The 27345-nt window shown below is 38.0% G+C and overlaps 5 protein-coding genes across 5 annotated transcripts; 1 reads left to right on the plus strand and 4 right to left on the minus strand.

The window, feature by feature from the left end:
• Positions 1-97: 97 nt before the first annotated feature.
• LOC114732045 (V-type proton ATPase subunit G) lies at positions 98-2613 on the minus strand. Its single transcript, XM_028919322.1, has 4 exons — positions 2485-2613; positions 1041-1129; positions 633-733; positions 98-539 (listed from the first exon to the last, which is right to left on the minus strand). Exons 2-4 carry the CDS (start codon positions 1126-1128, stop codon positions 396-398), a joined length of 333 nt encoding a protein of 110 aa, XP_028775155.1. The 5' UTR covers position 1129; positions 2485-2613; the 3' UTR covers positions 98-395.
• A 2984-nt stretch (positions 2614-5597) lies between these two features.
• On the minus strand, positions 5598-6588 carry LOC114732074 (60S ribosomal protein L12). Its single transcript, XM_028919370.1, has 2 exons — positions 6000-6588; positions 5598-5877 (listed from the first exon to the last, which is right to left on the minus strand). The coding sequence occupies exon 1, from the start codon at positions 6508-6510 to the stop codon at positions 6010-6012; it is 501 nt and encodes a 166-aa protein (XP_028775203.1). The 5' UTR covers positions 6511-6588; the 3' UTR covers positions 5598-5877; positions 6000-6009.
• Positions 6589-7673: 1085 nt separating this feature from the next.
• LOC114732024 (uncharacterized) lies at positions 7674-8372 on the plus strand. Its single transcript, XM_028919297.1, has one exon. It carries the CDS (start codon positions 7843-7845, stop codon positions 8290-8292), a length of 450 nt encoding a protein of 149 aa, XP_028775130.1. The 5' UTR covers positions 7674-7842; the 3' UTR covers positions 8293-8372.
• Positions 8373-12354: 3982 nt separating this feature from the next.
• LOC114732036 (auxin response factor 18-like) lies at positions 12355-15664 on the minus strand. The gene is made up of 3 exons (XM_028919308.1): positions 15055-15664; positions 13785-14967; positions 12355-13680 (listed from the first exon to the last, which is right to left on the minus strand). Exons 2-3 carry the CDS (start codon positions 14922-14924, stop codon positions 13006-13008), a joined length of 1815 nt encoding a protein of 604 aa, XP_028775141.1. The 5' UTR covers positions 14925-14967; positions 15055-15664; the 3' UTR covers positions 12355-13005.
• Positions 15665-21232: 5568 nt separating this feature from the next.
• LOC114732083 (cytokinin riboside 5'-monophosphate phosphoribohydrolase LOG3) lies at positions 21233-24911 on the minus strand. The gene is made up of 7 exons (XM_028919384.1): positions 24701-24911; positions 23992-24089; positions 23773-23803; positions 23058-23157; positions 21912-21982; positions 21682-21825; positions 21233-21548 (listed from the first exon to the last, which is right to left on the minus strand). The coding sequence occupies exons 1-7, from the start codon at positions 24818-24820 to the stop codon at positions 21456-21458; spliced, it is 657 nt and encodes a 218-aa protein (XP_028775217.1). The 5' UTR covers positions 24821-24911; the 3' UTR covers positions 21233-21455.
• Between the last annotated feature and the right edge of the window lie 2434 nt (positions 24912-27345).

The following is a 27345-nucleotide window of genomic DNA, read 5'->3' on the forward strand; positions in this document are numbered from 1 at the left end:
CAAAAGACGTGTATTCCAATTGAATTTGTTGTGCAAGATAAGTTTTGCTGCCGTAAGCACAATAATATTTGACAGCATGGACGAGGAAGCATGCCACTGAATCCCGTTTAAAGACGCAATAAGAGACGCAACACTGAAGAGCAGAATAAAATTACTCGCTGTGTTTACAAAAGAATAAGCCCTGCTTTCCGCACTTACTTGACCATAGCAAATGATACAAATAGGCATACCTATGTTTTCTGAATTGTCTATAGATAAATAACAAAATATCGTAGCAGGGCACCAAGTGACCAGAACAAGAACCTTATTCGTGCCAATCAATTCAAGCAAAACAAACTCACGACGAGAAGTAACATTATTCAGTAGTTCTCTGCTCCAATATGTCATAAAAGGCTCTAATTTTTCACACTTGTCACATGCTTGAGGAGCATGGCCACAACATCTTGTGATATCCTTGATGCTTCTGTTTTCAGGTGCTGGATCTTTGCTTCAGTCTCTTGCTCAAGCCGCTTCACATTAGCACCGGAATCTCCACTACTCTGCATTCATCAGAGAGGTTGCACATAGTCGGTTCATAACTCACAAGACGACTAAAGAACAGTCTCATGAGGCCATAATAATGAAAAACATACCTCTGCCAATTTCCTTTGGAATTCATACTCCACCTGAGCCCGATACTCAGCAATTTCCTTTTCAGCCTCTTCTTTGGCTTGTTTGAGCCTTGCCATTTTTTCTAAATGTAAAAATCAAAAGCATCAGATTATAACTGTTGAGCAAGCAAATTGAGTGCAGATCCTAATACGTGGCAAGAAGGTGGAGGAGAGGGGAGGCTAGTATATGGTAGCAATAATCTTGATACGGGAACTTGTTTTATCTCAATGAAAAGAATATTGAATATAGAATAAACTACAAAAAATACATTCATACGCATCATCACACAGTCGGTCACATAAAATTGATCAAAATAGATACATGAATCAAGAAACACATACAGCATCATCATAATAACAAGAGGATGAATTCAGAGCGAAAGACAGTACCATTTCTGGCAGCATTTATAATCCGTTGAGCTTCTTGTTCTGCAGCCAACAACTGCTGAATTCCACCCTGACCTCTGTTGGATGCCATTCTGCAATTGAAAGATTCTTTAACCATTAAAATTTGGATTAATGAGACTAATTGAAAGTAGCCATAAAGCAAGGCCATGCAATAGGGACATTATTGTAATCTTTTGCCGACGGTTCCATTGACTGACACCTGGAAATAGTACAGGCCAGGAATCTAAAACCATAGAGCTATAATTTTTAGCACCAAGACATTAGACTCGACTAATATCACCGACTTTATACCCTTCTCCTTCCAAAGTAAGAGTAGGATCTAACTCATCCAAAAACACAGACAATTTATGAAAATACTGGGAAATAAATAACTTCCGCCAAAAAAAAGCGTAGCTTTAAAAGATTCTCCATGGACCATCGAAAAGAAATTGAGAGAAAGGATAACTAGAGTCAAAGAAGGGATTTATTGAGAGTCTGAAAGCAGGACCTTCCAATAGAATTGCAAATATGAGAGAGATTATATTCTGATAGAGAGAAAAAAAATTTGAGTTAACCCCAACACAGATAAGATAGCTCCGAGTTAAGTGCTAAAGGCAAAATAGAAATCCAGCAGTTAAAAAGAGGCAGATCCGCTAGGCAACCGGGGGGGGGGGACAAAGAAAAAAAGATCAAGAATCAGACCAAATATGTAGACGTGATCAGCTTTCATTCAACCCAATTAATTATATGCCAGTAATAAGCAATAGTATTCATAACAATCAGACAAGTTCGATAATACATAAAAAGATTATGCGCTCAGATGATGGCACTAATCAAAGAGGGGGGAAAAATGAGTATAACTTCTAGTACTAAAATAACAAGGACGCTTCCCGGTAATAGCATGTTATTTAAGTGGGAGATCCCATAAGTTTCTGGGCTTGATGTTTTCTTTATCCTCGATTTTTGGCCGCAAGCCGTTACGCAAAACCGGGGGAATTCTTGAAAGCAAGTCTAATTACCCTGATTGAACAAAAAATATCCAATTTGACTCCTAATGTGATAAAAGATTAGCCTCTCTACGAGTCGTAAAAATACCCTGAGATTTTTATTCTGGGAAAGCAGTGAGGTCGAAAAAATGATGGAAAGGAGGTCGAAAAAATGATGGAAAGGAGGGATCAAAACTAGTTTTCGGTACAACTCAACAAATCTCCGATAAACCGGGCAGAGAGCAGACAATGGATCAAAAGGAAGTCAATAAATAACTACATCACAGAGTTATCTATGAGACAAAAGCATAGAAAGTCGAAATTTACGCAAATCTGGAAGATACAAGATAAAATCAAGTGACAGTTACAACCCCGTAGAAATCTCAGATCTGATAGATAGAGGGGAAAGTACAAGGTCTAAAGAAGTAACCGGAACACAGAATCGAGAGATCCGAATTTACCTATGGTGATTTGGTTAGTGACTTGATTCGGACAAAGCAGAAGACAGAAGAAAGATCGAGGAAACTCGCTGACTACTGTCTATCAAGAACTGGGCCAACACCTCATTGATCTATTTTCAACTCAAGAAAGAGACTACTCCGAAGTTTTTTTTTTTTTAATGAACATTATTATGCAGGTCTCTGTTTTTTTTTTTTTTTGCCAAGAATAACAAGTCACATTCATTACGCGTAATGTTATTGCCAATTTTTCATGTTATATAATAACTGGGACTCATGCTAATTAATATTACTTTCAATTTTTGCTGGTCAAAAAAAATATTACTTTCAATTTTTAATATAAAATCTAATTTATAATTTAAATTAAATCTTATATTAAGAATCAGGAGTAGTACTCCTCTAGTCCTTAATATAGAACCCAATTCTTGAGTTGGTTTTGGTTCTAAATATAAGACCCATTTTTCATATTTATCAATTTTGTCTAAATTACCCCTATGGATACTTCCTCAACCATAATCAAGTAGAAGAGAGATAGGGAGTATTAAGAAAAATGATTATGGTGTTTTAAGAAAAATGTGTCATTTTTCTTATACTCCTCCGGTCCTAATTATAAGACCCAATCGACTTATTTGAGGAGATTAAGGAAGTAAGTTAAGTTGGTTATTTATAATAAATAAGTGTTGTCATTCCTAAAATATCCTTGCTAATTAAGTATATTGGCTAAAACTATCATTATTAGAAGGATTATCTTGGAAAAAAATGCATAAATATAAGAGACAAAATGGATTGGGTCTTATAATTAGGACCAAATAAAAAGTCAAATTGGGTCTTATAATAAGGACCGGAGGAGTAATTAACTAACTTACCTAACTTCCTTAATCTAATCAAATTAATTAAATGAGTCTTATATTAAGAACCGGAGGAATATTTAAGTGTGAAGCAAGTCATTTTGGGCTAATAAGCCTACCCTAACTATCTTAATATGCTTTTAAATTTTATTATAAGGAAAATTTATATACAATAATCCCCTCACGCACCTGGCCGCCCAAGAAATCGTTATAAAGATAATAAATACGCCATGCAAGAAAAAAAGGTGATTAGCTTCTCACTGCTTGTACTCTTTTTGGGGAAACTCTGTTTATGTGCGTTGCTTTTTCCATATATTACTCTTACGTTCCCATATCAATGCGGAAGGCTTAGAATAGAACAGGCTTACACCCCCTTATCCTCGCACATGCATATGTATTAATGTATAGTACTAAATTTAGTCGGAAATTGTATGAAAAAAATTAGTCGGGAATTTGTATTCATTACATCAATAACAGTATATTTTTTCCCCATCATAACAGCATTCAAGTAAAACAATAAAAGTATAGCTCGCCTCCAATCTCAGCTTTAATTCTTGCCAGCGTGCTGTAAAACACAAAAGGCAAGATCCTTTACAAATCCAAATACGCCACTCCTAGTTTCCTTCTGGACGTGACTCAAGCTTCACACTTGATTTTTTTCAGGGTGTTCGGCAATCATAAAAGTGTTTTTTAAAAAGTTTTTTCATAAATCGAGATAAACTCTTACATATATTTATTTTGTATACTGTAAAAATACTTTTAAAACCATAATTTTGATTTTATCCAAATATTCCTCAAAATCCACTGGGTGCTTTGGGTTTGCGATCACCTCGTTATAAATTGGATATATTTCCCAATATGGAAGATAAACATAATTTAAAAACTTTGAACTGATTGTATAATTTTTTTAACGCATAAAATGTCAATGATTTTTGAACAACGAGACTTCTTATATTCATTATATTTAGTTTGAAAATTAAATTGAGCCTTATACTCCATGGAACTTGAGATAAATGATACTCCTCCGGTCCTTAATATAAGACCCAATTCTTGAGTTGGTTTTGGTCCTAAATATAAGACCCATTCCTCATATTTATCAATTTTCTCTAAATTACCCTTATAGATACTCTCTCACCCATAGTCAAGTAGAAGAAGGAGAAGGAGAGGAGGTATTAAGAATGATGATTATGGTATTTTGGAAAAAATGTGTCACTTTTCTTATAATTAACTAACTTACCTAACTTCCTTAATCTAATCAAATTAGTTAAATGAATCTTATATTAAGGACCGGAAGAATATTACCTTCAGTTCTAAATATAAAAAGTAGCTGACTAATTTGAGTAGATTAAAAAAAAATTAAATCAGTTATTTGTAATAAATATATGTTATTTTTTCTAAAATATCCTTACTAATTAAATTTACTTGTCAAAACAATCACGATTAGAAGGATTATCTTAAAAAAAAAAATAGATAAATATAATAGACAAAATAAATTAGGATTTTATATTTATGATAAAACAAATCAAATAAAATCTTATATTATATTAAGGACCGGATAGCATTTTTTACAACTTGTTAAGATAAAATAGCATTTCAAAGTTCTGAATTAACTGGACGATGCGGGTGTATTGTTTTCTTTATCTTTTATAGATAACCAAGGTGCCCCACGCTGCACAAAAGGGAGCGAGTGGCGAACCATTTGAGCGAAGAAGCTCGCCAGAAGCACAAGACAGGAGTAAAAAGTAAATAAAAGGGCGACGGGATGGGAAGATTTCTAGGAATACCGGAAGAGATTGGGTAATGGGTATAGTCACGAGCACACAACACAATGAAAAAGTTCCTCTAAAAACGAATAAATATGAAGCTCTAATTTAGTAATTTCCATCCTTGTTTTATCTCATTCCTTAAATCCCATTTTGTTCAACCAAATACTCATGATGCCCGAACTATAATTAACATAGGTTAAGAAATCCCATTTTGTTCATCTCTAGAAATGTGTTAGCCAGCTGCTAGTTCACATTCACATCGCAAGGTGGTTATTGTAAACTAGATTATTCCGAGCATCAAGCAAAATGGCTCAGAAATCTGTAACAGAGGTATAATCATTGACTTGCATTTTCAGCCATAGCGTCCAAAAGAGATGAATATGGTTTCAATCAGCCTATCAGGGAGGGTGGGAGGGGCCTCCATACAGATGGGAACTAATGGTGCTGTCATCATAAAACATAGTCTCTCATCTAAATTAACATTTTTTGTGGGTGTGAGATGACACATTCGAACCATCAACAATGTATGATCAAAAACTGTTTTTGGTAGTTTACTAGGGAAAAAAAAATTCGTAAACCCTGATGCAAGGCCAAATTTCCAAGTACCGCACGTTCCGTTTTGGAACTGGAATGAAAGAATGAACTGGCAAAGCTGGGGATTTCTCCACCATAATGCAACACCATCAACTAAAAAAGAACCTCAACACCACAAATAAAGCTTTCGGTACTAAAATGTTACATCCTTTCCTTCACCAGCATTGCATTTTTTTCGTCTTTTACCCCTGGAAAGAGGATGATCAAGAAACAGAAAAAAAAATCCAGGAATATATTCAGGAAAACGTGAAATTTTCTTCTCAGAAAAGGAATATGAGTGCCCAGAAAGCATAAGCTCAAGTGAAATTACTGGAATTGGATCATTCGAGAGGGACTTCAACGTCTCCATCAGTTATCTCTTGCTGCAGATCCTTAGGGTCCTTGCCGTCCACAGTACATCCAACAGAAACACAAGTTCCAAGAATCTCCTTAACGGTTCCGCTCAAATCCTTGGCCATGGACCTGGGCCGCATAATTTTGGCAATCTCAATGACGTCGTCGAGTGAGATGTTACCGTTGTGCTTGATGTTCTTTGTTTTCTTACGGTCCCTTTCGGGCTCCTTCAGGGCCTTTATAACCAGCGCAGCGGCGGACGGCACCACCGCCACCTTGGCTTGCCGGTTCTGAACGGTTAGCTTCACGGTGACCCGCAAACCCTTCCAATCTTTTGCGGTCTCCTTGGCGATGTCTTCACCGATCTTCTTCGGGGAGAGACCCAGCGGACCGATCTTCGGTGCCAGCGAACTCGCTGCACCCACTTCACCACCCGTCACTCGGACATAGACGTCCACGACCTGGGAAGGATCGAACTTTGGCGGCATTTCTGTGGCGGCAGCGGCGAAGTCGACAGCAGTTTTGGATAAACTAGGGTTTTGAAAGTGTAGTGCGGGTTTAGGCAAGGGAAAGGAACGGATGGCATCGTTTTGGATTATAAAGATGGGTTTTACTGGCAGAATCAAGGTCACCAAAATGTCCCTGGGCTCCGTCTCTCATAGTGGGCTTCATTGATAGGGCCAATGATCAGGCTGAAGGTCCAACCCCTTCTTTGGCATGCGGGGCCAGCTGTATTTTATGGCCGCTGTTCTCGGTAAATTTTCGACACATGAAAAAAGAATTAAATTTCCTTTTCGAACTCTCAAATGGTAGTACTAAAATGCTACCTCCCCTATATTAAGAGATCTTCATCAAGAGATAGATAGTGTGCGGATGATTCATAAGAATATTTTAAAAAACACAATATCAATATATTATAAATAATTAACTTAACTAGTTTGTTTAATATTTATAAATTAATTATTTAGTTTTTATATTAAAAAGAGGAGGCAGCGTAATTTCAATAAGGTTACGAGGGGTGAGCTAGAAGATTTTGGCCCCAAATTGTGAGATACCTGCACAAGGTAACTGAATTGTCAGTGTATTTTTTTTTTTTTTTTTTGGCTGCGGGGGCTAAAACAGTACACAGGTTTCAATACGGTCCCACGGAGCTCACTGTTGTGGTTGTGGTATTTAAATCCAGACACTTACTCATAATACATGTATTGTGTTTTGATGTGGGTTGACTCAGTGAGTGTTTGGCATTACTTTGAAAAATTATGTTCATGTTTTACGAAATAAAACTCATCCCACGCGTAAATCCTGTACCTTCATTAACATTGTGTGAGCACAAGTTCTGTAGAGTAACATCTTTGCAGGTGACGAGTTTTAAAACTACTGGAGATTGCATAATTGATATTCAATCCTTACGTAAAAGCTCAATTAAGTAAATGAGCCGCCTCTCTTTCTCAACCCTGATAATGTAAGAGAGACACAGACATCGAGAATAACACGTTTCCATAAATTCCTGGTCAATAAAAATAATCTAGTCGCTTATTAATTTCAAAGAACCCTGACAGTAGTGGGCTAGAAACGGAAAGTAACCCCTGCGAGCAGTGTAACTAACTAACCTCTGTCTATCCTACCTCGTCCCATTATCAACACCGACGCCGATATAAAATAACACGATTGGTATGTAAGTATATGCCCTCTAGCTTTTATCCATTCCAAAACATAACAAAATAGCAAAATCGATACAGGGGCCAAACTAAGAAGGAAAGAAGAGAAGTAGAGAGCGAGGGAGGGAGAGGGGGAGGGGTTGCCCATATAGCTGCTGATCGATGGCGTCAAGGAAGGCCTTCCTCGTGAAACCAGGTTCTATTTTTGCAACCACCTCGAACACCCATTTTCATCCAGATTCCACAGAGGCCGTTTCGGAATTCGATGAAGCTGAGTTATGGAACTCGTCAAGTAACGCCAGCCCTGTAAGAGAGGCCAGCAGGGAGGTTGATGCAGGTGGCAGGCGAAGATCACCGGCGACGTCTGGGTCGTTGCCCGTCAACATACCTGACCGGCCCAAGATTTTAAAGGGCAATCGCGAGAGGGAGAGTGTAGAGAATGACGATGAAGCTGAGGACCGCGGAGAGATCAGAATACCGCCGCACGAGTATCTAGCGAGGACCAGAGGGGCTTCCTTCTCCGTGCAAGAAGGGATTGGGAGGACTCTCAAAGGCAGGGACTTGCGCAGCGTCAGAAATGCCATTTGGAAGAAAGTTGGTTTTGAAGATTAGGGAAATCTAAAGACATATCAGAGTCATTAGATCGTAGTAGTAACGTACATACACGGATTCTATTCCATGAGTTTTGGCTGTTACCTTACTTAGCTAGCTACCTCTGTTTCCTATATCCCATATCCTTAGGTTCTGCTTAAACCCTCTTATTTTTCTTCTGTTCTTCTGATTGAGTAGCCGTGCGATCTTTTCTTTTCCCCCTCGTTGTTGAGGAGAGGAGCCTCCGTAATTTTGGGTGCATGGCTGTCCAGAGTTTTACAATAAGGACTGCCCAGATCGTATGCTGTTATAATCAGTTTATCAAATTAAATAGTATTTAATGTTTAATTCGAGTCCGATCCCTATCCCTTCGTTTCTTTGGCTTGACAGTGATGAAAAATTATGAAACGAATAGAGAGGGAGAGAGGGGGAGAGAGATTTGATGGCAATTCCAATCAGTGGTAAGCGATGAAGAAGTAGGGGCCGGGGAGGATATTAATGAGAAACAAAGACATGGGGGTGGAGTGGATGGGCATGATGGTTAACGTAACACCGCTGGTGAGAAAGGCACTGCCAGGCTTACAACACATGTCTGTGAGTAAAATTCATGAAATAGTTGGAACAGGCCCGGCTTTCGCCTTTTTCCTTCCTTCTTTCTTTTTTCTCATTTTTTATCCTATCTGCACTGTGTTGGATTATTCGTCAATAAACAGAACTATGGCTTCCGAGCAGCTGAAATCGTGGTCTGCAAGACTTTAAAGCTCATGAATGGCATATGGATATTATTTATAAAAAAAAGGTTGAGAAAGAGGAGAGATAAAGGATGGGATATTATAATTTATAATGGGGAAACATTGACGCGAGGACAACATTGACAAGTCAAGGATCAGGAAACAAGGGGCGGAGCGGCCTGATTTGTTCCCACGGTTTTGTTTGGGTTTGCATGCTGGCTTGTTGCTGCACGAAGCATCCACGTAAATGGAATTGTTATGTAACAAAGGGAAGAGGAAGTGTGGTGAACGCGGGAGAATATAACTGAACGTGGAGGTCGACCAACAGAATCAGATGTGGTGTGCTTAAATCTAAATAATGGGTTATAGGCAATGTAGGCTCCTACATCAGAGGTCGGCACTAGATGCTTCCCCTCTCTCACGAATTGCCTCCTGTCCTTTCTTTTTCAATTTTATTCTCACTACCGCTCGGGAATCAAGGCCTGGCCTGTAATTGTTCGTTTCCACCCTCTGGGCTCACCCACAACATAAAGCCTTCTCATTTTTTAACTAAAATGTTTTTATTTCGTTTCAAGGTTCTTATTTATGGGCTTATAATGATGGAGTGGGTCTCATAGGCAATTTTGAAGCCCAAACTCCATAATCATCCAACAAGTAACAGCGGACGGCGCAGTAGGAAGGGAAGGAAAATCAATTCAAGTTTACGTTATTCAGATACTAGGGACCTATTTATAAGTCACTTTCAGTATATTTCACACAGACCAGAAAAAACCTTAAACTTGATTAACTCTCATTTAAAATTGAACAACTTTTCAACTTTATCCCTATTTAACATACATTATATTTCATATAAACGAAATCAATATAATAATAAATGAAGGGTAAAATTATATATCTATATAAAAAAAATTTCTCTCAGTGCCTTATAAATAGGATCAAAAAATATTTTATCTCTCTACCCTATAAATAGGACCAGAAGAGTATATTTTGAGGCCATGTATAGGCGGGTAGAGCAGTAGGAAAATGATAATCAGTAGGTGGAGAGAGATGGTGGGGTTAAGAAGAGGAAGAAAGTAAATGCAGGTTTACCAACAAAAATAAATAACGCCCCTAGTCATTTATGATTGATGCGATTGGTATGAGCTACTCTTAAGGGTAGGGCGTGGGGGCAGCAACGAGAACTGCCTAATGGCAACAACAACAAGTAAACATCCAATCCACAGGGAAAAATAAAAAGAAGGTCAAATTAATACTGGAATAGAGAGAGGTGGTGGCAAGCGCAAACTAAAGAAGGTCAAATCATCATGCAATGGAAGTAGCGCGGGCCCCCCCCTTTTCAAGTCCCACCAATCATCATTCGTTTCGTGGCCCTTTTTCGTTTCTTCACGTCATTAGCATCCTTCCGGTTTTCTATCCACGCAAGCCCACACAAACCAAAATCAAATCCAGATGTCTCGTCCCAGGAAACTACTACCCTCTGCGCTTCCAAAGAACTACTCTTTCTTCTTCTCCGTAGAAACACCGCGATCTTCTACGTTTCCCACGTATTTTGCCGCTCGAAATGACAAATCTGAACATGCCTCCCTAATTCCCACTGGAAAAGGAAATAATTGTTCTCAGGGCGGAAATCGAACTCCAAGAGATAGAAGAAAACGTCATTCAGGGAGAGAAGCGGCGTGGTCACTTCATGCGGTCCGTGTTCCAGAAACCCGATCACAAAAAAAACAGCCTGTCCGCCGCAATGCGTGGCTGATCAACCCACACGTGAACCAATCGTGAGGTTGACCCAACGGTACACGACCCCACCCCCTCACGTGCGGTCTAACCATCGTTTTTTGTGTGTTGACAAATGCGCCTCCAATCCTTAATATAATTAATATAGAGCTTAGTTATTGAGTTAATTTTGGTCTTAAATATAATAAATATTTATCACATATATCAATTTTGTTAAATTATTCCTATGAAGACTCCTTCAACTATAATCAAATAAAAAAAGAAATGATATTAAAAAAGATGATTGTATTGTTCTGAGAAAAACATGTTATATTTTTTTTTATAATTAACTAGTTTATCTAACTTCCCTAATCTAATCAAAATAGTTAACTGGGTGTTATATTAAGGATCGGAAGAGTATCTGTTTATTGACTTTTGTCCTTCCCAATCTCCGTGCTTAGCCCTTCAAAATACATCCTTAATATGATACTCCTCTGGTCTTAAATACAAGTCGACCATTTTGTAGTGTAAATAACCCATCTTGTAATGTAATTTACACTACAAAATGGGTCTTATATTTAGGATAGAACAGAGTATTGGCTCCAATCCCAATCTCCATGTTAAGCCTTCAAACTATTACTATTACTATTATTGTAAGGATTAATCTTAAAATAAATAAATAAATGTAAGAGACCAAAGGAGCTAATATCTTATATTTAATATCAAAATGAAAGTTGAATAAGATTTATATTAAGGATTGAAGTAGTAATGGGTTTTGAGAAATCAAAAAATACGCATTATCTTTGGTTTCTAAATAAAAAAATAGTTTATGCTATAAATTACATTACAAATTAATTTTTATATTTCGAATAAAAAATACTATTAAACTGATAAAACTTTAAAAGTGTATCTATATACCACATCTCTCTATATTTAGAAATCATTCTTATACCTCTCTCTTTTTTTCCCGTTCTTTTAAGTGAAAAATGAATAGGAGTAAATTTGAAAATAAGACATTAAATACAATATAAGTGATTTATAGGGAGTGATAGATAAAAATCAACCATTGATTAACAAGCATAATTAATTCCCCGCACGCTTGGCGGCCCCAGGACGTGACATCTGACATGTCCTTCCATGTTGGATTGATTGACTTAGCTGAATTTCCTGTTTGTGCTTGGACGACGAAATTGCTTGTTCTGATTGTCCTCCATATGTGGCACCCTCTTACTTGCTTCCACTCCTGTTGCCCTGTGACAACATCTGATCCTTAACCAATCCCTCTCCCATCCCATCCATCCTCGTCACCTGTTGATTTAGTCAATACCCCCCATGTTCCCACCCCCTGATTGGAGTCCTAACTGCCATCCTTATTTTTCTCTCTAGCTTTTCGCCTCAAGCATTGAATTATTGTCTTCAACAAAGTCAACACATCTAATCCAACTGCTTCTACATACACGAAACGTCCACCAACGTTTGTTTCTCTTAGTTTGTCTCTGTCTTGGAAGCTTGTTCACATTTCATGGCTCCTCTGCGAGACTGCGCATTCGGGACTTGGTAGATACCTACGCGGCCCTGACTTATATCGCAGGGGAAGGCAAGAAAAACAAGGACACAATCTTAGATGACCACATCGAAGCGCGAGGAAGATGCTCTTGTCTTTTGTTTCAGATGCTTTCAAAAATAAATTCAAATCAGCCATTCAATGTTAAAATAGAATCCAACGAGAAAAGTAATAATGTAAAAAGAGCTGCCATCATAACATAAAATTCTAAACTCCTGATTCCCTCTTTGGGAACGAAGAGAGACACAAATCCCGAAGAGGTAAACCTCCTTGAATTAGACGAGATCGTCTCTTTCCCTCGCTTCAAAAGTGACCGCAGGTTCATAATAAAATAAAGGATTTGATCAACCGCTTTACACATTGAAAATAATGATTCATGTTCTTATTCCTCCTACACTGTCACTGCTCGAGTCTATCAAAATCGTCGACCTCCTAGCCGTTTTTATACATAAAGTTGCTGCAAAAGCAATTGACACGTTCAAGTTAGACTCTGAGGCGACTTACAAAATTAAATCCTACGAGTCGTACAATAAATCCCTGACTGCATCATTCATCTTCAATGTGTTTGACGGCACTCTTAATATCTTGGCAAAGGACAAGGTTCAGCATATTATCAGATAAAAAATTTCCAACATGTCAGCTCCCTATTAAGTTCATCTTAAAATCCCAGCCACGAGAGGTTGGTTCGCAGTCCGACCTAAATGTTCTGAATCTTAAAACAACCACCTAACAGTGACCCCCGTCCAAATTAGTCTGATCAGATTCCCGGCGCTTACCATCAGAAAAATTGGCCCCGTTATGAGCATTTCCATATAATGAACTATTACGAGTGAGGACTTGGGAGAATCCGTCACGAGAGCAGCTCGTGGGGATCTTCTTCTCAGGAAGAATTTTTTTCCCAAAAAGCACAAGGTGGGGTGCCTTATTATCATCCTCTTCCTTCAAAGAGTGGGCAGAATTTTCATTGGAAATCAAGTGGGAGACATTCTCACTCACGCCATGCTTCTGCATTGGTGAGTTATAACAGACCCTGGTTTGCATAGAAGCTTGGCCAAGTGGTGGAAAACAAGTCAAATACAGAGGCGATGACTGCAACTTACTGAGGTGGAGATCTGGTAAGGGTAGACCATAATAAGCATGCCTGGCTCCCTGCATGCCAGCAGGAGTGGTTTCAGGTAGATGATACCCAAAGGGATTGTTCATGGGACCTAAGAGATTGCTACCAAACGTGGGCACGTAAATCTGAGTATTAAGCGGAACATCTGGATGATGAGGCAACCTCATTTTCTTCCGTGGTGGCGAGAAAGGTGGAGGGATTGCAGGCATGTTGGATACCAATTCAACCAACCACGGGCTCACCCGTTTCACATTTTGAAGTAAATCCGGTTCATCCCATGTAACCTGCACATTAATATGACTATTTCAGCACAATAATCACTGTGAAGTACCATACTGTTAGTTAAGCATGAAGAGAGATATTAAAGTTCAGTGAATCTTTATGTTACCTCGAGAAGCCTCCAAGGTGAATCTGGCCAGAACAGAGGATCAGCGACCTGCACCGAAGATATAGTTCCCATGAACCAACTTATGCGAGAAGAATCCTCTGTCTCAAAAGCCATCTTGAACCTCATTCCAGAACACCACCTGATTTGAAGGGCTGTTTTAACTGAAGAGGCCTTTACACAGAACTCGGGAGTGCTTGCTCTAGGGTAGTACACAACCTCAAAGGGTTGTCCATTAGCAGCGAGAGTCGCAGCTTCAATAACTGCTTCGGCTTTCACTTTCCCACCGGCCACAACATTCCCTCTCGTGCCAATCATTCCATTGCCAGTACCATTATTGATCGCCAGTTTTTTGCCGTCATCTCCCTTCAAGAATGCCGACAATCCTTCGTAAGGTAGAGGACAATTTTCACCCTCTGAATTCCACACTGATGAGGACTCAAATCGACGACCATTTCCTTTTTTAGCTCGTCGAATCCCTACATAGAGATCTCCATCTTGTCCTCTTAGAAATACTATTGAATCCCCGGCAACAAGCCTTTTCTTGTTCACAAACGGACTCCATCCTGTGGTCAAGAGATGCCGCCTCGGTGTGCCTCTGTAAATGTGCTTGAACTTCCACGATTCCCCATGAACATCTTTAGCCTCAATATATTGAAGGGGTGGATCCGCAGAAAAGTCCAGACGCGGGAAAATTGTCTCTGCACAGTATCTAGGAACAGAAAAACCACCGCCATTGTTGGCGTCCGACTGAGTCAAAGTTTTTGCGAACGAGGCAAGTTTGTCTTGAGCTTCAGATCCATCGGTGCCTCCTCCAACAACGTTGTCGTCATCATAATCAGCCTCCTTCCCATTCAATGGAAGAAGCCTAAGTTTTGCGTATACCTCATCTGTCTCGGGATCAGCCATGTATTTAACAGACTCGACTCTGCATACAATGTAAGGTGGTAGAGGAAACCTCCGGCATTTCTTGAAATCCACGGGCCCACTTGCATGCTCGGCGTGACCCTGAGGGAAGTAAAACACCTTGGAGTTCAACGGCGGCATTTGTACCATCGCGCCGGCGCAAGCATGCCACAGTTGACTATCCAAACATTTGTCCTCTTCTTTCAATTTCTCCTTCACATCCAGGAATGTAATCATCTCTCAGAAGAATAGAGTATAGCAGTTCAAAATTGTCGTTTCACTGCAAAATTTCTGCCGCCTGGTGAATTTCCTCAATTGAGGAGAGTTAAAAAGCTTGTAGAGTGAATTTTATGGGTGAATTTCTAACCTGGGAAAGCATACAGGACCACAGCAAAGGTGGATTTAGGATCGGTGCCACTTGTCCACAGAGAATCAGAGAAAATTCAGAAAATAATTCCAAGTCGTTTAGTAAGAGATCTTTCCACCGAACAACATAATCCCAGGTCGATGGTCTCGGTTGCTGTGATTCCGAATTGGCCTGACGAGCGACGAAACAATTCCTTCCGAATTCGAAAGCTTCTTATTTTTGGCTCTCAATCAATACGTCCGCATCCTCAACACCCGAGAACTCCGAAGGCTTGAAGGCGTCTTCAGTGGAAAAATTGCTCCCACCAGATTCTGAAATCTGGTATGATTCTCATTCAAGCAAGAACAGCGCAATTATACTGAACAGAACTAAGAGTGCAGAATGGAAGGCGGGGGTGGGACATAGAAGATTGGAATGGACTGACAGGGTTGAAAAGAAAAATCAGAAGAGATGAAAGAACAGAGTAGGGAGAGGAGGAGAGAAGGACAGAGAAGTAAAGAAGATGGAACAAGAAATAAAACAAAAGCCGTAACTGACTCCACAATAATATCTGTTGGTAATTCCCCAAAAAATTCAGAAGAAGAAGTGGAAAAATTAAAAATGGGGGTCACTGAATTTTCGCGTAGGAAGATATTAAAGCAAGAGACGAAGTCCATCTGCAACAGAGAAGCAGGAGATAAAAAGGCAAGCTAGAGACACACACGCGCTCACAATTACAGGGCAACGCAGCTAGAGTCCAAAAACACCACAAAACGCAAACAAATGGACCATTCTTGAACAGCTACTTGGCATGGTTGTGGTCGTAGTGAGTTGTAATTACTTAACACGAACTCATGTTGCCGACTGCAACGCTTTCTTTCCTTTTCTGTGCCCCCCTCCCCATTTTCTTTTTCCACATTAAATTATGATCTTTCCTTTTCTTTTTTCCTTCCCTCTGAAATTATCGCTTACTTTCCTGATTATTTTCCCAACAAAATTACGTAAACATTTCCCAATATTCCCTCTTCACTAAGAAGATTATTTTCCCAAACTGTTTTTTATTACTTCACTGTATTCTTTTAACAAAGAAAATCATTTTTAGTCGGAACTATTAATACCGTGAAATATATTTTAAGAAGACTTTAAATTTATATTTTTTTCCAACCTATATAAATTATTTACTAATTTACTCATCACCGAACTAAAATATTAATTTATCTTTTGATAATAGGACAAAAAACGAGAGAAAAATCGTTTACAACATATACGTGCGCGCGCTCTTGAAGGATGTTTTAGCTAGTGTGGAAATAAAAATTTGGAATTATAAAATTAATTAAATTTGTAGTATTATCATGATAAATCAATTTAATAATATAAAAAATAGTTGAGATATATATATATTAAAATTGGTTTTGGACAAATATGGGTGTTTAATTAAATGACTCTTAAGTAATATACATATACATATATATATATATATGTTAGGAAAGACATTTTGGTCAAAAATAAAAAACGAGGTTTTACATGTTTTGATTTTAATAAAAGTTTATATATGATTTCAAAATAAAACGGAGCTCCATGTATTTTATGTTAAATAGAAGGAATAGAGGGAATGTTGGCACATTTTAATTTAGTATGAGAATTTTTTTTCAGAACATATATATTTTATGAGAGTAAATATATTTTTCTAAGGGAGTTGGGAGAGTCATCGATAATTTAACTTAGTCGAAGTTTAAGAGAGAGCCAGCTTAATAGTCTGCTCCTTCCTTCTTCTTTTTTTTTTTTGGTTTTTTACGGGTCAACTAAACCCTTCCTGAGTGGGATTCTTTCCGTTTTGCTCGAATTAGAAACAGATAAAAACGCGGGTCCCCCCCGGGATTCAGCAAAACAGCGTAGATATTCATGGAAGCTGTTAACAAATACTTAAAATTTAAAAAGACGCTTCCTTTTTTTAAAGAAAAGAAAGAAAGAAATTTGCCAATGCCACAGCCTATATTCACTCACCAGTATAAATTTAGATGCTTTTAATTGAACAACCAACGAGCGTTATTAATCATCATTAAATTATAATCCAATGATATTCACAAAAATTTTATCGTTGCACATTTTTGTTTATTTTTTTAAAATGAATTTATAACACTTCACACCCAACATTAGGTCATAATGGACAAGGGATTAAGCAAAAGCAGCCCTGCCCAAGTGGAGCAGATTTAGGGATTGACATCCAAGTATGAAGACCTAAAATATCTCGATCGGTAACTTAAAGAGAAAAAATAGAGTTAAAAAATCGATTCAGTTGGATATATTACTGGGAAATCATGCTCTAAATTCAAAAAGATGTTGAAAAAAAAAAGATATGGATGAAAAACGAAGGAGCAAAAGAATCGAGAATGATAAAATGGAGGGGTAATATGAAAGGGCGGATTTAACGCAACATGGATGAAACTGGCAGTCTCTGAGCGAGTAATGAGTGATTACACGCTCCACGTCAAGGGGGGCTCCCCCTAAACCCTGAACATGTTTTTGCCAGCCCAACCACCCAAAAAAAAACAAAGGAAGAAGTAAAATTCAGCGAGGCAAGCATGACTCATCCTGGGCACCAACGAAGGCCGTCAATCAAACATGCGCAGCTCGTCGCCAGACATCCTTATCTAATGCGACTGTTCATGTTACTTTGTATGAAGTGGGCCCCTCTTTTACCTATTCTCTCGCCCATAACTTCCAACTAACTCTTAGTACACCCCGTGCTCCCCTCATCCCTGCGTCGCATTCCACCCTAGTACTGTACTCCTTCCGTTTTTTATTGTAAGAGACAAATAACCTAATTATGTTGATAAAAAAACAGTTAAAATTAGTTAAGAACAATTAATATGTAAAAAGTATAATTTTTTTTCAAAAATGCCCTTATTAATAAGGAGAGAGAGCAATGGTAAACTCTTAAAAGAAAGAGAAATGGGAAAGAGAGAGTGTGTGAGTTAGAGACAATAAATATGGGTAAAATAGGAAATCAACACAAAAAAATAGAGACAACTTTTAATTGTCTCTTATAGATAGGAACATACCATGAGCATCAAATGTCTCTTATAATAAGAAACGGAGGGAGTAATACATCTCATTTTCTGCTTTCCATTTAATACACCGTTGTGTTTTTTAATATAAAACTCAATTAACTAATTTAAAAGATTAAAAAGATTATTAAATTATTTTAAAATATTTATATTTATTGTTATTTATAAGTCATTTGTTTATTCTTGAATATAAATAACTTATAGAATAATTAATGAGTTTTTTTTAATTTTATCCTGTTGACTTGAGTAAGTAACAAAAAATATAAAATATATTTTTTCTGATACCCTTCCTTGAATAAGGGCCAAAAGTGAAAAAAAAAATCAATTTAATGTATTTGTTGGTTTATAGGGTTGGGGTATAAGTGATTTATAAATAAAATAGAGTGATATGATCTAATGATACACAAGTATTTAAAAAAAAAAATCATATAATAGATGTTATAGTTATATAATTTAGTAACTTACTTAATCTTTTCAACTAAGTTAACTAGATCTTATAAAAGTTAGTTGACTAATTTGATTTGATTGAGAAAATTAGTTGAGTTAGTTATTTGTAATAAATAGGTATTGTTTTTCCAAAAATAATATTACTAATCATATGTTTTAGTTAGAACTATTATTTGATGAAATTTTTAATATGTATAACTAGTATAAGAATTACATTGAAAAACATATTACCTTCATTTCTAATTATAAGACATCGTTTGGAGATTACAAATAAAATCTTATAATTAGGATCAGACATAGCATATAAGAGACAAAATAAATTAAGTTGTTATATTTGGAATTAAATTAAATATTAAATTAACTTCTATATCACGAGGAAGCACTATAATCATTAAACGACAATTAAGTACATAGTTTCATTTCAAGCTTAATGAGGGGCGGCGTGTCGTGGGTGCCCTTGCCGTGCTCTTATAAACCAATGTGACGCTATCTCTTCATTGGCAAAAGTTTCACGTGCCCTCCATGCCCATCCTCACGCCTCCTATCCTACTCCTTCTCCCAGCGCTCTAAAAAATGAATCATTTCGAATTAAAAATTATTTACTATGATTTTTCTTAAAAGAACCAAAAACGATAACTGCGTAGTCTTACAGAGTTAGGGCACGTGAAGCGTTATTATACCCCTAGGCTCACGTGCCTCCCAACTTGCATCGTAAGCTTAGAAATTTGCATGCTATGTATAAAATTGTTTTGTTTTGCTCCCCGAGTGTTTTAGATGTTGCTTTCTTACACATCCGCTCTTTCTTTCAAAGGATCGGACACTACATGTCATCACTTACAATTTTACTGCTCAAATACTATTTCTGGTTCGAATTATAAAACCTCGTTTGTAATTATAAATAAAGTCTTATAATTAAAACAGGTAGTATTTCCAAATCTATAAGTCCAAGGATCTCCAAGATGGCATGTATGTATATATAAATGGTAAAACAATGTGACTTCTCTTTATTATTTTATCATTCATAGGTCGTATGAATTCTGTGGCTCATGTTACGCATTCTATGCCTTCTTTATTCTGTTTCTGTGAATTTATTATTCTGTCCATGCATCACATATTTGGATTCCCTTATTAAAGGAACATTAACTATTAAAATGTGATATAATGTCACTGAATTAAAGACTTTTGTTTGTGAAAAATCTATAGCTTACTCTCAATAATATTATATCATTATTTAATTGTCAAACTTTTTTAATTAAAATTCAACTGAAGGCCCCAAAATCTGGGGGGAAAAGGTCTTCCAGGTCTTGCCTCATCTCAAAACTATTTGGTCTCGATCGGTACGAAGCATTAAAAATGAGGGATATGAATTGAGATTGAAAGTGTAAAACTATATTAAAAGAGTGTTTAATATGAATAATTGTATGATACTTAGGATTAGATAAGCACATATATGTGGGATTGGAGAATACTATGAGAGGAGGTGGTATTTTCCAATCCTATCTATATGGGACTGTCTAATCCTATGTGAAAAAAAATCACTCATACTAAACATCCTTTTAACATATATTTTTAATCCTAATTTCAATCCTTATCCCTTATTTTTAATACTCCCTATCAAAACGTAATCTTTGTATTTAAGTTCAAACAACATTGGGGTGTCACTTGGGCTGTCCTCAATGCTCACACACGTTTTCAACCAAAACATAAAATCAAGATCCACACTTGTTAAGAAGTAAAAAATTATTAATTTTTGGTGACAAGTGAAGCAAAATTTAGTTTCAGCTGTATCCTTCTCAAATCCTCAGACAAAGCCCAACGGGGACGGGGGAATAGTCTGAGCAGGGAAAATGTAGTCCTCTCCCCAGCGACCCCGGGCTGAACACAGAATGAGCATCAATTTATTTACTCATAAACTAGCATAACTAGGGAATTGAAGATTAAACAGATGATTGCCGGATGAGGGGAAGCACACAGGAATTGACGTTGGCAAACGTATTCCTTCCTCCCCAAACGTACGAGTTACGAAGGCCGAGTTTAACAGAAAGCGTCGTTAATCTGATATTAAGCCGTACACTAGCGGCCATGTCCCTGTTAGGGTCCCAACACTTAATGCATCCCCCGTATGTGGTCCTGCCCGACAAATACCCAACAATTTCTTTGTGGTCCTAATGGATGTTTGCCTAACTTGTCACCCCCATGATGCTGATTTCACCCTCAACCACTCATAATGTTTTCACCTTCCTTCTCATCACCACCCTCTGTGTTACTGTCTGGTTCCTTCGTTCTTATGATATCACAGTTTTGATGAGGAGGTGTTTCCTTTCCTTCCTCGAATTCCTCATCATGCTTTCGGAATCATCACACACTAGTTGATTACAACGGACAACACAATGCCCCAGTGCTTGGGAAATTATCTTAGCACATAACAGTTGTTGCAGGCATACCCAATAATTGATGCCTTTCATTAGCGTCACATGATCCCCCGCCAATCAAGATCAAGCATCAGCATGAGCTCGACCCCACCATTTGCTGGAAGATAGGATCCCCTGGGATTCTCAGCATTTTTGTTTCCCACTCATTTTGGCTAACAAGAGGATTTGTTAGAGTTAAGAGTAACTGGCTGTTCTAAAGCGGCAGATGGACAGCTTTGATTGAACAGGATAAATTAGTTGGAAACTTGACATTCAACGCTACATCGCAAGTCCCTACTAGTACTTACAACTGAAGCAGGAACTTCGTTTCACAAAAGGGGAACAACACGATTTCCTTTCACATACTCATCAGGTCAATATATTATCATTAATTTACACGACAAAAGAAAACATATCAGTGATGTTCCTAATTAGCTTCTTCCACTTCCAAAATTCAATCTGCTCTCATCATTCCTTGCATATCTTGAAAATGCAGCTACCTTGACATATCATACTCTTGAGCATAACTCACATGTTCCATCTGCCAGTTCAACTTGGAAGCAACACTTTCGTGACAGGGAACATATTCCTGTGAATTAAACGCCCTGGTTATATTTCATGTTTACCTCACATATTCATATTGTCACGGAATATTGGTGAATAAGAATTTGCATTTACTCTTAGATGGTTGAACATGCAATTAATTTGATAAACTCGATTACCTCCAATTGCTTCACCAATTCTTTTGGTGTTGGTGCTGAAACAATTATGTGGCGGGCATTTGGATTAATGAATCCCTCTTCCACAGCTTTATCAACAAACGATAGCAGAGAGTTGTAGTACCCGTCAACATTTAGTAACCCCACCTACAAATTAATCCAAACCTTGGTTTGGCAATTCTACGGATGGGAACAAAATTACAGATTCCAACAAGACGGGATTAGTCAGTTACCGGTTTGTCATGTATCCCAAGCTGAGCCCATGTTATGACTTCAAGAAGCTCCTCAAGAGTCCCATAACCTCCTGTAAGGAAAGCCCATGAGTTCCTTCCAGATTTTATTATAAAAAAACGTAGGCCATTCATGACATAGTGATAAATGAAAAAAAGGATATCAAATTAACTCTTCTTATAATATCAGCTAGGTATGAAAGAGTAGAAAAATGATTCACGTTTGAACTCTCTGTATCACCAGTTATTTTCTGTTTTAGATTTGGTTTTTCTTCGAGCCACCGCCACATGTATTTCTTGTTGCTATCATCACTCATCAGACAAGCGTTCATATCTGGAGCACCAGAGAGGTCCTAATTAATATTGATATGGTCTTTTCAGTTTTCACCGTCCCTCCTGTCTAGTCTTCCAATACTGGGGGGCAGGGATTGGGAAGTCGATTTTCAAATGACACGAGGGCGCCCTTATAGAACAAGTGACAAGTTATTTGGCCATGTGGGGTTGCGTGCTTCTTCTGACACAAACGTTACGCACCTGATTACTTAGGACGATAAGAACTACCCTGACCGGTCATTGAAACCAGGAAAGCATTATTCTAATGTCAGGTGCAGGTACGAGTTTAAAAGGGTTATCTTGTGAAAGTCATTTTCCTTTAGTTCCCTAGCCTCGGCGGTGAATTCAGTACCATCACGTCACGTTTCGCAGGTAGGAGATGGGAAAATGGTCTTAAACGAGAAGCACAGTTGCTCAGAGAGCCTCGAGAGCTCTAAATTTTTCCGTGTAACAAGTTAAAGGAAGGGGTTCCTCTCTAATCATGACCTCGGGGCATGTAAAAGAAAATCAGGAAAGCTGCATTGGGCTCTGCCCTTCCCAGTCACTTCTGTTATAATCTCACTACATTTAATATTTTCAATTATTTTTAGCCGAACAGGCTTGGCCGGATGTTTCTATTTAGTTAACAGTTTCACCCTTCACTTGTATAGTACCTGGAAGCCGGGGAGCTTCAAACTAGATTAAGAAAACTTGAAGCATTTCTAAGGGATCTACTTTTGGTTGAAGAGGGGAATTTTCCCCCCCCCCCCTTTTTTTTTTGGGGTGATGAAGAGTGGGGAAAGGATTTGAATACAAAAAGAGTAATCGCAGTATAACCTGGTAAGGCGATAAAAGCATCCGAGTGCCTAGCCATCTCTGCCTTTCGCTGATGCATATCTGCCACTGCTTTCACTTCTCCCACTGTTTCGCCAGTGAGCTGCAAAAGGCACAGCATACGCAACATAATTATAAAATCAGGAGAGTAAACCCAAATTTAGAGATAAAAAAAGAAGGCAGGTGTTTTGAAGTATTGTGCTGTTCAGTAATGATGAGCATCGCAGCCTGCAGGAACCGTAGAATAATCCCATACAATTATTTAAGTCCAGCTTTATACTGTACCATTTATTATTACTGAAAATGATTTAAAAAGAAATAGACGACAAGAAGATGTAAGCTATTAATGGCCAACAAAGTAAAACTGAAGAAACTGCATAAAGCCGCTCAGCTGAATGCATTTACTGCTGAAATAAAACAGGAAAAAGGAGAGATGCTGATGCTGCGGTTCAGCTCAGTTGTATTTGAGAATAAAGACTGCTATTTCATTATCGAAAGAAAGAAGACTGCCTGGACCTGGATGAAAGTGAAGAAGACACGGGACAAGGAAGATGATGCAAGTTGGAATGGAATCAAAATCAGAAATTAATTTTAAAAAAGGGGGCGAAGTTGGTCTGATCCTTGATCAAAAAGAAATAAATAAAAAAAACACTTGTAGGCGTAACACTTTATTATGAGAAGGAAAAAGACGTTAAGCTTTTAGCTGAAGCAGACATACCTCTCGAGGCATGAGCGTCTTGGGAATAACTCTGCATGAGACAATACAATGACAAATCAGCGTCAATGGTGGAAAATAGTAACACAACAACATCAGCACAGTGTGGTTGATCATTGACTCTGTTTCATTGATCTTCCTTTCTACCAACATCTTTGGGAGAAAAAAGAGAGAAAAATGTAGAACAGAGTGAGGACTGAGGAAAGGGAAAAGTAATCATACCCAATGACATGCCGACCGCCATCATGAACTGCTTGAGAAACTAAACCCATAAGACCAATGCTTCCCCCTCCATACACCAAATCGATGTTCCTTGAGACCTTCAGACACCATTATTTAATCAAGCCCAATATGCCATAAGGATCCAATACCGAAGCAAATAAATGTAGCTTAAACACTATGATGACACAAAATGGAATAATGATGACCCATCTGGAAAAGAAAATCCCAAAACTCTACATTCAAAATGGTTCCCCACCGGCCCAACCTTCACTAAGCAAGAGGGCACTCTTAACTGAAGCGTACGTAGAAATGTCCAATTTTAGAGAAGCGCTGAGCTTCTCGGTTAATAGCAAAGATCAGAAAAAAAGAGTAGAAAGTCAACTTGACAAAGGTTTAAGGTGACATCGCATTCTGCATGAAATGTAAAAAGGGATAAACTCAACCAAGAGAGAAGCTTGGAGCTAACAGAACGAACGTTAACCAGGAACAATAACAAACATGTCATGAACACAGTAGGTTAGCCCTAAGTTGATGCTGAATATATTTGGAGAATGTTATACGATCAAGTTTTGCAAATTTCCGTCACACCCAGATTAAAACCAAGCCACATAAATTATCCCACAAAATCCTTTTGGGCATTTTGAGAAAAGAGGCATCGGTTGATATAGATTGAACAGAAGTTCAAAAAAGGCATAAAAGATTGCATTACCAATTCCTTGCCAAGCTCAATGGCGGCATCTTGATAGCTACTCTTCTTGCCCTGGCTGCTCCCACAGAAGACGCAAATCCTCTTAAATCTTGACTGCCTCGTTTCACCCTCCATTTCCATCGTTTTATCTGTTAATCACACTCACTCAGTCACTCTCACTCTATTTGCCTATGCGTGTGTGTTGCTTTACAAGTCAGAAGCACTAGAACCTCACTCTTACAAACTCATGCATGTGTCACTGTATCAACTACTAGATGTTTTGTTTGCTTCGCTCCTACTCTTCTCAGTGCCTCCTCCTTCTGCCCATTCAATTTATAAACTCCACCCCCGCCCCCCCTTTACACCTGAGTGCTCTAGCACGCTCTCACCCCCATACCCACACATTTACCCTTGGCACGCGTGGCCTACTGTTCCTGTGGTCCCCACCTAATTTCGTAGGATTATTCAGTGGGCATACAGAATATATTTCATCCCAATATTATTATATTCAATACTGTTTTTCAATTAGTAATAAGCTTGATAATTCAAGGCCAAACTGCCTCTTGCTTTGTTTTGTTTTGTACGTGTTTGTCTCAGGGTAATCTATATTTTTATTTTCTTCAATTTGCCAGGAAGGGAAGCGCTGTTTATTAAATACTTTTCCGTGAAACAGGACAAGCATGAGATATATACCACAAATCAGAAAGTCAAGTGCCAGACAGATAAACGCATCAAGTCAAATACCCATGTAAATACCTCCTTATTTCATTTTTCTATCCCTTGAACCGGAAACCCATTCATGCAGAATTCCACCATAAAAATTTTGGATCATTAGTGCGAAGGAGGAGATGGAAGAGGGTCCTATCCCCAAACAAAGTTGTCATAGCACAAGTCACAAATCCACATGGCGCCAATTATGTATGGGCAACACTGCCACTTTGCCCTGTTTCTCCTTCCACTTGTGCTGTTTTGTATTGCCACTTAGATTTAAAGTGTTGTTGAGTAAATCATATTCTAGACTCTATCTAGAAACAGTGCTGCCTCACTAAGAAAGTGGTTCATTAATAACTTTTCAACTAACCAAAATCAATGGATTCTTAACTCCAAAGACCCCCACCATGAAAGAAATATAGTAAATATACGTGTAGTTATGCAACAAAAGAAAAGTGCAGAATTTGAGTGTCTCTGCTTTACGCCTACAATAAAAGGATGCTTTTTAAATTTCACCCTCGTTACTTTTACCTATGATTAGCCCAGGTTTTAGACAGAAATGTGAGGGTGGGATAATTAAATAATTGATGTTTATATGGGCTATTCTGACAGAGATTTTCTTATTTGCAATTTTGTGTTCGAAAAACAGAACTGTTTACACTGAGCAAGTTATGGGTATTAGCAGAGGTTGAGTTCAGATGGAGCTGCAGCGCCATTGAGCATTGTGCATTGATGATTGAATAAGAAAACATAAGTGGGTTTGGTAGTGCTCTTATTACATCCACTCTCCATTATTCGACACACTTGTTGTAGTCGCAGGAAACATCTGGTATTCATTTCACACGCCCTCTTTCCATTTCCCATGTCCTCTCCATCCTCACTCATTGCATTCGCCCTCTTCTACGCCTGTGGATTTTCCTTCTCCAAAAACCCATTATTTTATATTCGTAAATTTCTTAATATTTTGATGGGGTTTTTTTTATTTTTATTTATGGATTAAATCAAGTTGCTGACACAAACAGTTCCGGCCTTTAAGCTACATGGGTTATTATATATTTATATTGGTTTTGAGGCTCCAATCCCAAAACGGCCTTTCTGGCCTGTTCTTTGTTTAGCTTTAGAAACAGCTCTGTTTGTCTGCTTCCTGCCCATTCCCATGTTTAGAGATTATGAACTCATTATCACTCCTTCTGAATGGGGGATTGAGCTTCTGTATAAAAATTCATTTGAACCTCTTCCCATGCCTGCATGCGCGTTTAAAAGTATGTTTTTGTGTGTTAGTGATAATGCACGTGACAAGAAAACCAAGACAAATACTTCACCTCCCAAATACAAATTACCCATTACTCTTTGATCTCTTGTACATACTTCGATAATATTGAAAGGACATGACAATAATGATGATGCTTATTACTTATGCCACCGGGTATCTGAAAGAGAATTTCCAAAAGGGCCTGAGCTGATGTGAAAGAAAAAAAAACACTAGCTGTTATCGCCCATCATCACGAGCTGCCCAACATCCCCTGATTGTGCATTGCGTTTTGCATATTTCGACTTGGCCTGGTTCGAGAGTGTCCTTATTTGCTCAAGACTCTGTTTCTTTTTCTTCTCTCACACACATACTCGCTTTCGGTTACTTTTTTATTTCACCTTTAAGCAGTCCACATATATGTGTTCGTCTTTCAGCAGTAGGGAACCCCTTTTTCTTTTTAGAAAAGAATGTTTGTAACTGACTTGGTAGGGTCTCAAATTTTGAAATTTAAAACGCGTACCAACTATTCTGTGAAAGAACTTAAATCCTCAGGGGCGACAGTAAAAGAGAAACATTAACAAATTATGCAAAGTTAAGCAATGAATTTATTTTTATCTTCTAGTATATGGGTATTTGGATGGAAACCAAACCATGATTTTAAAAGTGCTTTTACGATTTACGAAGTAAATATATAGAAGAGTTT

The sequence above is a fragment of the Neltuma alba genome, unplaced genomic scaffold, assembly GCF_004799145.2.
Source record: "Neltuma alba isolate B1F8T4 unplaced genomic scaffold, ASM479914v2 tig00012871_pilon, whole genome shotgun sequence".
Taxonomy (NCBI): Eukaryota; Viridiplantae; Streptophyta; class Magnoliopsida; order Fabales; family Fabaceae; genus Neltuma; species Neltuma alba.

What these genes read in the sequence shown, in the direction of transcription:
- LOC114732083 (XM_028919384.1), bottom strand. Translation starts at nt 24,820, where the DNA reads ATGGAAATGGAGGGTGAAACGAGGCAGTCAAGATTTAAGAGGATTTGC. An exon ending in GGCGGTCGGCATGTCATTGG is followed by an intron (nt 23,804 to 23,991) that starts GTATGATTACTT and finishes TGTCTCATGCAG; the next exon opens with AGTTATTCCCAAGACGCTCA. An exon ending in TTGGGATACATGACAAACCG is followed by an intron (nt 21,826 to 21,911) that starts GTAACTGACTAA and finishes ATTAATTTGTAG; the next exon opens with GTGGGGTTACTAAATGTTGA.
- LOC114732036 (XM_028919308.1), bottom strand. Translation starts at nt 14,924, where the DNA reads ATGATTACATTCCTGGATGTGAAGGAGAAATTGAAAGAAGAGGACAAA. An exon ending in CACCTTGGAGGCTTCTCGAG is followed by an intron (nt 13,681 to 13,784) that starts GTAACATAAAGA and finishes ATTAATGTGCAG; the next exon opens with GTTACATGGGATGAACCGGA.
- LOC114732024 (XM_028919297.1), top strand. Translation starts at nt 7,843, where the DNA reads ATGGCGTCAAGGAAGGCCTTCCTCGTGAAACCAGGTTCTATTTTTGCA.
- LOC114732074 (XM_028919370.1), bottom strand. Translation starts at nt 6,510, where the DNA reads ATGCCGCCAAAGTTCGATCCTTCCCAGGTCGTGGACGTCTATGTCCGA.
- LOC114732045 (XM_028919322.1), bottom strand. Translation starts at nt 1,128, where the DNA reads ATGGCATCCAACAGAGGTCAGGGTGGAATTCAGCAGTTGTTGGCTGCA. An exon ending in TATAAATGCTGCCAGAAATG is followed by an intron (nt 734 to 1,040) that starts GTACTGTCTTTC and finishes TTTTACATTTAG; the next exon opens with AAAAAATGGCAAGGCTCAAA. An exon ending in TCCAAAGGAAATTGGCAGAG is followed by an intron (nt 540 to 632) that starts GTATGTTTTTCA and finishes TGATGAATGCAG; the next exon opens with AGTAGTGGAGATTCCGGTGC.